Source organism: Opisthorchis viverrini, assembly GCF_000715545.1.
Source record: "Opisthorchis viverrini unplaced genomic scaffold opera_v5_109, whole genome shotgun sequence".
In the NCBI taxonomy this organism is placed as follows: domain Eukaryota; kingdom Metazoa; phylum Platyhelminthes; class Trematoda; order Opisthorchiida; family Opisthorchiidae; genus Opisthorchis; species Opisthorchis viverrini.
Genome location: NW_008751764.1, coordinates 1,296,375 through 1,307,853, shown reverse-complemented (window position 1 = coordinate 1,307,853; position 11,479 = coordinate 1,296,375). Strand labels below are relative to the sequence as shown.

General features: G+C 45.3%; 1 protein-coding gene across 1 annotated transcript in view; it reads left to right on the top strand.

The window, feature by feature from the left end:
* Window positions 1–781: 781 nt before the first annotated feature.
* The window catches only part of T265_13828 (hypothetical protein), a gene marked incomplete at both ends in the record, with an annotated part of 94,150 nt that continues 83,452 nt past the window's right edge, over window positions 782–11,479 (top strand). Inside the window, 3 exons of the mRNA XM_009170709.1 lie at window positions 782–948; window positions 4,711–4,894; window positions 11,040–11,169. Of these exons, the coding sequence (XP_009168973.1) occupies window positions 782–948; window positions 4,711–4,894; window positions 11,040–11,169 (481 nt within the window). The remainder of the gene's footprint in view (window positions 949–4,710; window positions 4,895–11,039; window positions 11,170–11,479) is intronic.

The following is an 11,479-nucleotide window of genomic DNA, read 5'->3' as shown; positions in this document are numbered from 1 at the left end:
CTGAAGGCCTCAAGTCTCTTTAAGTATTTGACCACTGTAGTTTAAATGAAGTTGACTACTGTAAATTTGAGCACTTTGGGATCCTTACACCCTCCTTGGTTGGTTACCCGCGATTCATCTTGTGCGTGGTCGGAAACCCTACAGGATACGACACGTAACCGGCCCTAATGCCGTGCTTTATGTCGCTTCTTTGCCGGGCTGTCTAGCTAACGCTTATCTGTTGTTATATGATAAGTTGGTGGTGGGTGGTCCGCAAAGCACGTTGGTTCAATCCCGTTAGTTGTATCCTGCTCCACCGTGAGGCTAAGGTGTATCTAGTTCAATAGTTTTGGAGGGTACGTATCCCTCGCTGTTGTCCATTTTCTCTGGGATCCTTAAGCCTGTCGCAGTAAGCTTCCATGCCCTCCCTTTCTTTTTCTCTTTTACTCTTTCTTGGCTGTGTAGCAGTCAAGCACCAGTCTTCACTACCGGTGTATTGCCGCCCATGGGGATGAAACAAAGTCGGACTGGCATCATCATGTTGGTCTGCATGTAGCGTACAAGAGTGAATATTAGAATCGAATTTGTTCTTAGTCAGTAGAGCTGACCGTTGTTCGTGGGAAACAATAGGATTGGACACATGTGAAGTTGATTCATTGCATTTTTTAAGCCAACCGCCTTGAGGAAGAAGTAAGTAACTATATCAAGGGGGCATTGATCATTCGTCACCGTGATGTACTAGTCTTATCAGTTTACTACCGCTTCACCACCGTGTGTGTGGTTCGTGGTGAAAACAAGGTCTTGGTTCGTCATCCACAACAATTGGACGCATCTCAAGCGTTACCTCATCTCCGTAAAGTATGTGCATTTTATCTTTACAGATTACGATGCACACTGCATCCAGCTCGGCCTGATGGCTGCTTCCGTTGCAAAGTTGGCCTCCACTGATTTTGTCAATCAAGCGATCAGGTAAGGATGTCATTCTAATAGCTCAACCTATGTCCATCGTTTTCCTACACAGGATCACTTTCCCGAAAACTGAGTGCATCTTTTTTGTAGATCTTTACTGCTAACTTTCCCCCATCCCGTAAGTTTTACACAACATTGCTCATTTCCCACAGGCTGTGGTGTATTTTGGTGAATTCACTGTCCCTCATCCATACCTGTTGAACACTGAGGAAATTTGCTACGGTTAAAATCCACAAAGGTTTAGTCAGCTTTTCCTATGCCGGAGTAAATCTGTGGTCAGTGCTCACCAGTACTTGGTGCCGTCCAAAAATCCAATAAACTTTGAATGGTTTGGTAAAAAACGGGTGACCATCTTATTGTACCATCTTTTGCAAAGTTAGTGGTCACGCTCCATTCAGCTAGACGCTCTTCAGCACCTGAACGTCTCTTCATGGAATGGCAACAGGATCGAATGCTACCCGGTAGACAAAGCCTTGTTTCGTTCATCTTTATGTTGTGTGTAATGTTGGGTTGCGCCTACAACTTACCAGGTGTGAAGTGTAGTACCTAAGCGTCTAATTCTTGACATGCACTAGTTTTTATTCTGGTCCATCATTTTCCATCCCTGTCGACCACCGTTCCGTATTCGTCGAAATCCGTTCTTCCTAGTCTGTTTAACTACGAATTATAATTATTCAGTTAAAATTGTTTATCTAAATTTTCTTATTTGATTAATCTATTTAACGTATCCATTTATTAATTCCAATGAGTCCCAGTTTTGAGGTTATTGTACGATTCGGTCTCACTGCATTGTAGCCAGTACGTCTCACACAGGCCATGTCAAAGTGTACACTCCAACCACTCAACGTTTTGCTTGCGCGAAACGATCAGACAGTGTTCCTTTGATTGCTGCGTACATGACGGTATAACGCAACTCGCACCCTCTTGTGCCCCATTGGTAGGAAGCCACATCGGTTGAGAATCTGTTCGCCGAACACCATGACATCTTCCCCATCAGACACCGGAACCACAGTTTCTGAGACCCATTGGACCTTCTTTAGATACACTGTTGTTGACATAACGTTATCTTCTGGGTGACTCATTCTTTTATTTGCTTCGACGCTTGTATTGATGATGACTAGTTCCAGGTTCACTACAAACTGTAAACGGCCCCGAACGAAATGAGAAAGGTAGTGTCTGTGGCGCCTTTAGTGAGCCTGTGCCATTCATGTAACATTTAACGATCGTCGGTCTCCTAAGTGATCCTTAAAAGAGGATCTAGAATGTTCCTCTGTTTTGGGATGGGCCTTGAACTTTTAACATGGACTTCCCACCCAGAGGAGCGAGCAGTCTGAGTTTGTGCACTGATTTGTTTGTACTGCTTGCAGCGACTTTAAGCGATGGAGAAAATACGCCGCAAAGTGTAATATCGATTAACTCGCTTATCTTTGGTCACAAAATAGAATTTCCCTCATACTGAGGAATCTCCTGTGTATACAAGTCCACGAGAACCCTGTCACTTCTGGTCACTTTTATCTCGAGGCCTAGAATGTTTTCCAGTAGCTGACGCCTACTGGATCAGTAGTTAGCAACAAATAAAGCCAGTTGGACCACGATGGAGCACTTTGTACGTCTGCCCACCGTGTTCCACACATCTTGCAGTACTTGCACTCGGGTGGGACTTGGCGCATTTCCTATCTCCGTTCACGGTTGAGGTCCACTTGATTCTGTTTACCTTCTTCTGGTATCCTACATCACCTAGATTTAACAGAATTCATTAGAGAGCATGACACCACATCCTAGTCAGACTACCCAGCGTTGTGGGGTGTTTTCGTCAATTAAAACTACCCAGGTATTTTAAACTCATTGCTGTCTGAACTTTTTTGGGTGCCCTGTGCGTGAGCATTCTCCTTGGGGCTATGAGTTTTCGTCCGAAGAAGTCCACACACAAGATGCTGGACATAAATTAACAATAGTATGTGTATGAATGGCTAACTATTCCTCAATCCATTTCAATAAGACCTTTTTCCGCAATCCCCTCATCACTATGGTCTTGAGGTGGTCACCCACAGGGGCCGCATCCAACAACCGTACGACACATTGTAGGGAATAACCCCGACAGTCGTACTTTCATTGGTTAACGCGTCACCTCACACTGATGTGAAGTGGTTGATCTGGACTGGGTGCTTATTTCAGATGGCCTGATTTAGGAGGCATCTGCACACCTGTAGGCTCCAGGTAGATTTTGACGCGTTATTTATTTCCAAAAGCTCCATCGTTCATTCTGGTCACGTGTATTTTTTACCAGGTTACCTCATGCCGGCCGTGAAACCTATCGCCACATTTTTTTCACTTGTGCTCCTCTAATATTCTTCAGTCTGGGAAAATCAGACGACAGTCTGATTTGCACAGGATATTAACAATGTTTTTTTTGAAACCGAGCTTTTTCGTTTGTAGTTCGTGCGCTGGTGTATACGGCATGAGTTCATTTCGTCAATCTTACTCTAGTCCGTTGTCTGGTTCACAAATGAAGATTTATAACTAGGCTTCGAAATATGAGTAGTGCTGCTAACTTATTGAACAACGGCCGACACAATTTCACACCTTATTGTTATATCTTCCGTGTACGTGACACTTGGATTCATACCACTTTATTGTGACGCCGGTGTTGATGAGTGGATCACCTCCAGTGCATTTCGTTCCTCTACTGGATACGCTTCCTTCATCTAGTCAAGATTTTTTCCTCCTCGGCTGCTCTGAATCAGACACGTTCACTTTTTTCTGGCTAAATTCGATTTGCGAAATCGAATTCTTCAAATCAATCAGTGTGAGGGGAGAAATGCCGGTCACACCCGTTTATCCCACTTTCTCAGGAAAACTGACTACTGCACGTGACTCTGGACCAATAAATACCGTCATTGATAGTTCGGACGTTCTTCTCTTGGGCATTTCTTTGCGCGATACGGTGAACGAGTTGACAGTAGACAGCCATCGCTGTCATCCGGATGAGTACCACCATCCAGTCCTCACTGTTTCGTTTGTCTGTTTGTTTGTCTGACTGTTCTTCTATTCGTTGGTATCTCATTTATAATACATGGTATTACGACGCACTCTATTTTACTATGTTGCACTATTTTTCGGTTACTTTGCGTGGTATTTTACCATACAGGATTGCATTGCTTGCCGTTCTGGCTTATGAATTAACGTAATCATACATGTGTAGTCCCTGCACACATGCGAATCATCCACCTCGATATTCTGGACATTCTAGTATGTTAAGCCCACACAGGTTGCTAAAGCTGATTGTGACCAGCTAGTCATAGGCGTGTCTGGGCTCGACTTATGAGTAGTATGGGGTACATGGCAACCTTTCGCATGCTTTGCGCCTCTACTGTTCAGCCCTCTACACTTGACAGTTGTGAACTAACAGTTGAACATGTTGGTGACTTTTGAACTGCTTCCCTCTATCCATCCTTCGATCTTTACACTACGTACAGAACGTTCAAGTGAATGCGTTTGCAGATCAGTGCGAACCGAGCTGGCATCACGCAGTGTGCGTGGAGATCCATCGGTATCTGTCGGTGTGACAGACCAATACGGACATGATACCAGCCTACCATCTTGTTGTTTAGTGTTTTCGAGGTTTGCACTCATTCGATCATGTTACATCCTTATTTCATCCTAGTAAAGTGGTGCTCCGGTCCTATTCTTCCCTCGGTCGATGCGAACATCTCTTTGGTATATTGCAACTAGGACATTTATTCTGTTCATTCTTCACTTCAGTGATAACAGTGAAGCTACTGTCGGGCAGTCGGACCCCGCGCCAATTAAGCCGCGCTCGGATGGATCTGCTCAGCTACCCGATTCCCATAGTTGCTTGCCCCCGGTTCCGAACTCCCACTGGTTGTTCGATTGGCTAGACAGCGTGGTCCTCCAGAGTTTACAGAAGCTTCTGGATCATTCCAAAGTAATAACTGCTACCAATTTTCACTCTGTTGTGATATTCTTCCTCATTAATTTTACCTATTACCTTCTCTGAAAGTACGCGGGTGTCTTGTTCACCCCTCTTAGTCGTTATGAACTGCTAGTTAGTTCTTGTTGGCCTCCTTTTTGTCGATTCGGTCGATGCTGGTCATGGAACATCCTTTTATCAGAACCTTCTTTCTGTAAACCAAAATCGTTCGGTACCTAGTTGCCATGCCACCTGGAGGAAGCACGAGGGCTGGGATACTGCCAGGTCGCCCAAGCCTAGACAGGGGAAGTCGAATGGCAGAGGTCGGGTTCGAACCACGGACCTTACGGTCAGTAAATTCGCGCGCTAACCACTTGGGTCATCTCGCCCCTGTAAGCCAAAAAACCCAGATACACTCAACTACAATCCAGAGAACAAAGTAATGACGGTTTCAGATAGGCTCTTTTGAATGTAAGGTAATCCGCCTCTCAAATAGACCTTTCTGAAAATGAGCCGGCATTCGGAAGAGTGTAACCAGCGTTATTCCACAGCCATAACTTATAATGCAATTATCTTGAAGAGAGGGCGGACTTTTTACGTTCAGTCGTTCGTTGCTCGGTACTCGGATGCTGAGCAATATGCCTTTTGGGATTTATGGGGTTTCGCAGAGCACTCAGTTAAGAGGATTACTCACAGAAATTCACGATTAATCGGATCGAAAGCTGCGTCGATGTAGTAGGCGTTCTGCACTTCGTCATAGAGGAGATGCCTGGTACACGCAACTTCTGTAATTGTAGCCCGACTGATTTAGCTTTGCGTGTATATCTTTTACTCGACAGGGTTGCAGCAGAAGAGACCAAAATATTTTGCAACCAATTTCAGTAAAACTGGTCTTCGTATTGATTATCCCAGACCGTTTTGTCGTCTTTTTCGGATCCATAGTAATGCTCAAGTACCTCACCTCAGTGAACGGACTCAATTTTCCATGTTGAAGGAAATGGATTGTGGAGTAGTTCGGGGAATGCGGAGATGCAGAACTTAAAGGGGCAGCTGGGCTCCCATCTTCTCCAGGGATTTTTCTGTTCTTCAATTGTTTGAAAGTCGTAGAGATCCCTGGTTTATTTAGCTATTCACGTCGATTAGTGTTGAGACTGATCTAGTTTCGGCATCCTGCATCTGAGGTGACGAGTGGTTTGGCAGTTTGAAGTATACCGCTCCAAATGCGCCCCACAACAAATTCTGTTAAGGCCTGAAGTTTTCTGAAGCCACGCGCCTTAGTCACAAGTTTGGAGGTTATCAACGTTCGAAACGGACTTCATTTTTGATTCCGTGTCCGACCATTATAAGGTGCAATCTCCTGGGGATCGTTTGGCCTTTTGTCGGAGCGTGGGAGAATGTACCGCTTGGATAAGACTTTCTTCCGTTGCCCCTTCGGGTGAAAAACTTGTTTCCTCAGTCATTTAGTCTCTGCGATACAGTTGTACGTAGCTCAACTGGTACACAGTAGCTCGCTATAGAGATCCTTTAGAAGTCACACGTTTGCCGTTTACCGCCCTGTAGCCTGATATACATGTTCCTTGAGACATGTCGCCTTGCCACCATAAATGTCTCAAATCAACAATCGCGGCCCGGTCCTTAGATATTCATGCCTTGACCTCATTTTTCACAAAACAGTCGAAGCTCACACATGGACTGCATTGTTCCACAGCTTCGAGTACCTTTCTGTAGATCATAAGGAGAGTGTTTAGTGATTGGTTACAGGTGACAGTTGATCTGCTTGGCGAGCCTGCTTGCTAACTTAATGTACCGTGTGTGGGAACACACAAAAGGACCGGCTAACTTTGGTCAGTTCATCCGTGAACACGAATCCACAAGTTTTTCATCAGTAGCTGTTTGAACGCAGTGGTTTCTCAGAGCCTTTGGCATTCGTCACATTGTCTCACCCATCACCAGGTTGAGTAGAGCTGGAGAGTGGACAACCTTGTCGCACAGTACTCTTTGTACGAAGGCTTGTGGGGAACCCCCTTCACGCAGATCTGACAATGCTATAACTTGGTGTATTGTCAATTTTCGGTGCTGAGCAAGCGCGTTAAGAAGAGCAGTTTCAGACCATAAATTACGGATCAGTTATACGTATGGCGTTGTTCGAGTACCTAACAGAGTGTGAAGATATGGCCAACACAAGCAGTTCCAGGCCGGAATCCTGCTTACTGCTCTCGACTCAATAGTTTGCGGTTCACTATGGGGCGACGAAAAATGTGCGCCTTCAGGAATCTCGATACAACTGAAGTCAAGCTGATCCCTCTATGACTGTTATGTTTGGGACCAGTAGGAATACTTCTCTGAGATCCAAGCAATGCCACTGTTCTGTCTGATATCCAGTGCTTGAATATCATGCCGCAGGTCAAACTCTCGGCATTGTGTACGGACGAGGCAATCTCCTTCCATTTCGAGTTGACACTGGATAGTGGAGTAAGGGGGGAGTCTGGGACATGGTTCTGATGGATTCATTTAGCTTCAGGATTGGTCAACATCTCACTTGCCAAACGAGTTGTCTACCCCTTGTGTGACCTCAGTGTATGAAGAGAGAAGAGCCTTGAGACGAGTGTGTCGTTAGAATCCGCGAAACTTCCACAAAAGAGGCAACATTTAGTGATTGATCGACGCCATTTTTGCCTAGTGGTGATGTGATCCTTTAGGTCGATGGTTGGCACGTTATTGCAGGGCACTATGTACCCGGACGATTTCGGTTATTCCGGAAGTTAGTGCAGTCAGCACACAACCGGGGCCGTACCGGCAAGTCTTTTGTGAGTCGACCACCCAGTTGAGTCTCGAATGCACTAAATCAGCTCGTTTGTGTATTTAAGGCTCTAGCGGCTATATCTGAATTTTTCGACCGTCTTAACAGGGAACTTGAAGTGCCGTAAAGTTTGTTTGTGATGGCATCGGAGCTGCTGGCACTTAGGGTGGGAGCATACGAGTTAAGGAGACAACGACGACGCGGCGTTTGTGAGATTTACTCAGAAACGTTTTTCCCAGAAGCGTCTATCAGCAGGTATCCAGTCAACCTCGGTGACTTCGTACGACGCGGAGCACTGCGCCATCTGTCGTAGCGGTCTCTGGCGAGTGGAGTGGTGAGACAGCTAGCTCAGCAGTTGTGCTCGGGTGCTGAATTCTTTATTCCAATATGCAGCATGCATGTGCCAACTGAGGCACATATATCGCGGGCAGAACCGATAGAAGATGCCTGATGCCAGCTCTAGCGGATAGGCACACGAAAAGGGTATTATTAATCCTGTTCTCTTCTGTTCAGCAATTAAATCGATCCACCACGCGATGTTGAGTTGACGTGAGATTATTTTTGGCCGGTTCGATCGCGATTTTGTACGGACTAGAACAAAGCGAGGGTGACCAAAGCTAGACAGGTAGACAGTCGTGTCCTTAGACGAGGCTCGAAAATCCTACCACAAGGTAGTGGTCTTAAGTGGGAAGTTTCAATGGATTGCATTTTTCAAGTAGCAGTTTGCCAAGCACGTTTTAATCCAAAACCTGGAGGACCACACGATTGTATTGGTTGCCAAGCTCGGCGAACAGATCAACAGCAACCTGATCAACAACCAATAAACTCACCCGAGCTACCAATATTTCAACAAATTACCAACCACAAGATTGTGTTTAGCCATTGGGCAAACTGGTATGAGATTGTGCGAGCGTTACAGAGATACTCCCAGTATAGTTCAGCTCGTTACCCAGACACACAAACTGTCACGCCATAATAAGATCCAGTCTGTCCGTGACGGTAAGAAACGTCTCATCCGGGGATCTGTGTGCCATTGTTGGGTGGTAAAGTCTCCGAAAGCCAGCGGACAGCTGACCGATAGTCGTACAGATTGCGCATGCTGATACTTTGGGCAGCAACGTTAAGCAGGACGCGAACATACAAAGACGTAACTGGATGAGAAGTAATGAAAACCTTCTTTCCGGTATGCTCTTACTTGGAAACGACTACCACAGCGCATTTAAAGAGTATNCCGCTCTGCGTTGCCAAAAGCAGATTTTCGAATCCAACCGCTGATCGATTGAAAGTGCCAATCATTGCCATGAAAAGCGACCTGATTTGTTGGATGCACACGCACACATCAGCTGACAGCACCATACTGCTTTTTTGGTCGTGGGATTCACAGATTTCTCAGTATGGTGTGATTCATATAGGTGTCCCTCGATAGGCACTCTATACGCACGTGTTTTCGTTAGCTTGGAAAGACTAGTCTTTTCTCTCTTGCTAACCTAAACTCTTTTCTTTCCAACACCTAATGTATACAACAACACGTTTTGTCTGCTTTCCAGGCAAACCAACATAATTCTGATGGTGTAGGTTAGTATCCGCATGATAGTCATCTGGAATTGTTTACATATGGGTTCTTCGTGAGAGACTTGGAAGAGTTTTGTTTCGCCTAGATCAGCTCCCTCCCTATTGTGATGCTTCTGTGTGTATCCGGTTTATTTGCGAATGTCAGCATCTTAATAGTCTTCATTGGTCAGTTGTGCGAAAACGAATCGTAATATCTGATTAGCGGAGCTTTTTTGTCGACTTGTTTCACGTTTTAATGCTTTATGCGCTAGTTACAGATGCGATTTGTGGTTACTGAATGGATCCGCGGCCCCGTTTTGTAACCAAAATAACACCATTATAGGGAAAAATCAGTATAATCGATGTTTTCAGGTCGTGCGGCATACACCGAACCCAAGTTTGTCAGAAATCGACTAACTAGCTGTTTGGTTCTTCGTCCTACGGTTTTCCGCTCTCAATTGTACTTGTTCATTCGTGCTAGTTCAATGTGGAGTCCGTTCCATACACACCTAGTTTTAGCCACCCTCAGCTGATTGACAGGTGATAAGCATCGATCCCTTAGTGTTTTTTTGTGTGTATTAAGATGGTGCGTATTGAACGCTGGAAGCTGCCTTCGAATAACTACTGCCAACCTTCCTAGAGCGCAAAGGCTCTAAGTATCATTTTGATCTGCATGTGTGTATGCATGCAGTTTTCTGAAGGCTGAAGCTATCAGAAACTGATTGAGTACGTCCATTTGGTGAAATTCCTCTAATGTGGGTCGGAAATCTGCTGAGCCTGCGGATTGTCAGGCGGTTATTTCTGATGTAGATTTGAACCTTGTTTTAGAAGGGAGGATACCATACACTTAGTGTGACGACTCGTCAGTTTGCAACCAGATGCCGTTATATGTAATATAAGAGTAATTTACCAAATATATGCTCATTGCTCATTTGGGATTTTGTCCTGGAAGTGAAGTTAATCGACGCCGAAAGACCTAGGGGCAATGTACAGCTACTTCATTTTTATTGGGGGTCGTCGGCAGTGCGCACCTCACGAAGCTCCAGCGAGTTTCGAACCCGCTACCTCCCGGCTGAACACAACCGTCCACGAGTGGCCGACCAGTAGTTTGCCTGACTCGCACTTGGAATGTAGCTCCATCCATCCTTCAGTACTTCTCGTCTTTTCGGCGTAGACGGAAACGAAGTTCCCAAATTCACACTATAATCACGTTTCTGCTGGCCGTCGAAGTGACCCAGCGCCTCATCCAGTAACGAGTCCGTTATGTGCTCGGAGCCATGTCATTTCATATGGCTCTCGTGAAACAACCATCCAACCCAGTTTGCCCGTTGTCATAGAGAAAGGAAGGCAAGGACAGCGCTCGTGGCTCACCTCGTTGAGTGCTCTTTCATCAATACTGAGAAAGCTCCGACTTCCAAGATGCCTTTTTTAGGAACTTGACAGAAGACTGCTTCTGAATAATGCACCTGTCTAATTGTATATTGTTGTAGCCCTTCGACGTATGGACTCCTTTAAACACCACATCATTAACAATCTTCTGATAAAGTTAAGCACCAGAGTTTTTACGAATTTTCGTATGATACTTGACATTCGGCTCAATCCTGAGAGATGTGTGGATCGTGAATATTTGTTACAGCTTCATGTGTTGTGGATCTAGCAACCGCTGTCCAAAGGTGCCCATTTATCCCTTTCGTTTAGTGTGTTTCGTGATGTCTTACTTTTTCAAACTTGATGGAGTGAAGTATAATTTCTGTTGATTTCCACATTGAATCTTTCCTTCCGGCTCCCCTCCCCCCGTCTGTTTTGCAGTTTTCCGTGTTAGCTCTCCGTAGCCTTGTCCGTTACCTGGGTTTTCCAACCCGTTTGGCCTGTGCTCTGTACCATTACCTACCGGATATCTGGTTGCAGCTTTCTTTATCTAGCAACCAGACCTACCCAGGTTAGTGAACGACTGCTTGATTTTGCTGGCTCTTGAGTACTTCGTTTATCTGTGTATTCCACCACATTTCTCTAGAATTTGTGTGTGCTGGTCCCTATTTCCAACTCTTATTTTTCAGTTTTGTTCTCCTGGACGTGGGCTTTCCGCCTCGGTCGATGTAAACTAATTTAACTAACTTGTGCACGTTTGGGAGCGTTTACCGTTGAGTTCGAACGGCTACTGTCGCGCATCATTTGTATTAGATCGCTTGCTCAAACAAAACCTGAGGTAGAACCATTCTAAGGGCGATGCTGGGCCATTACCTTGTCCT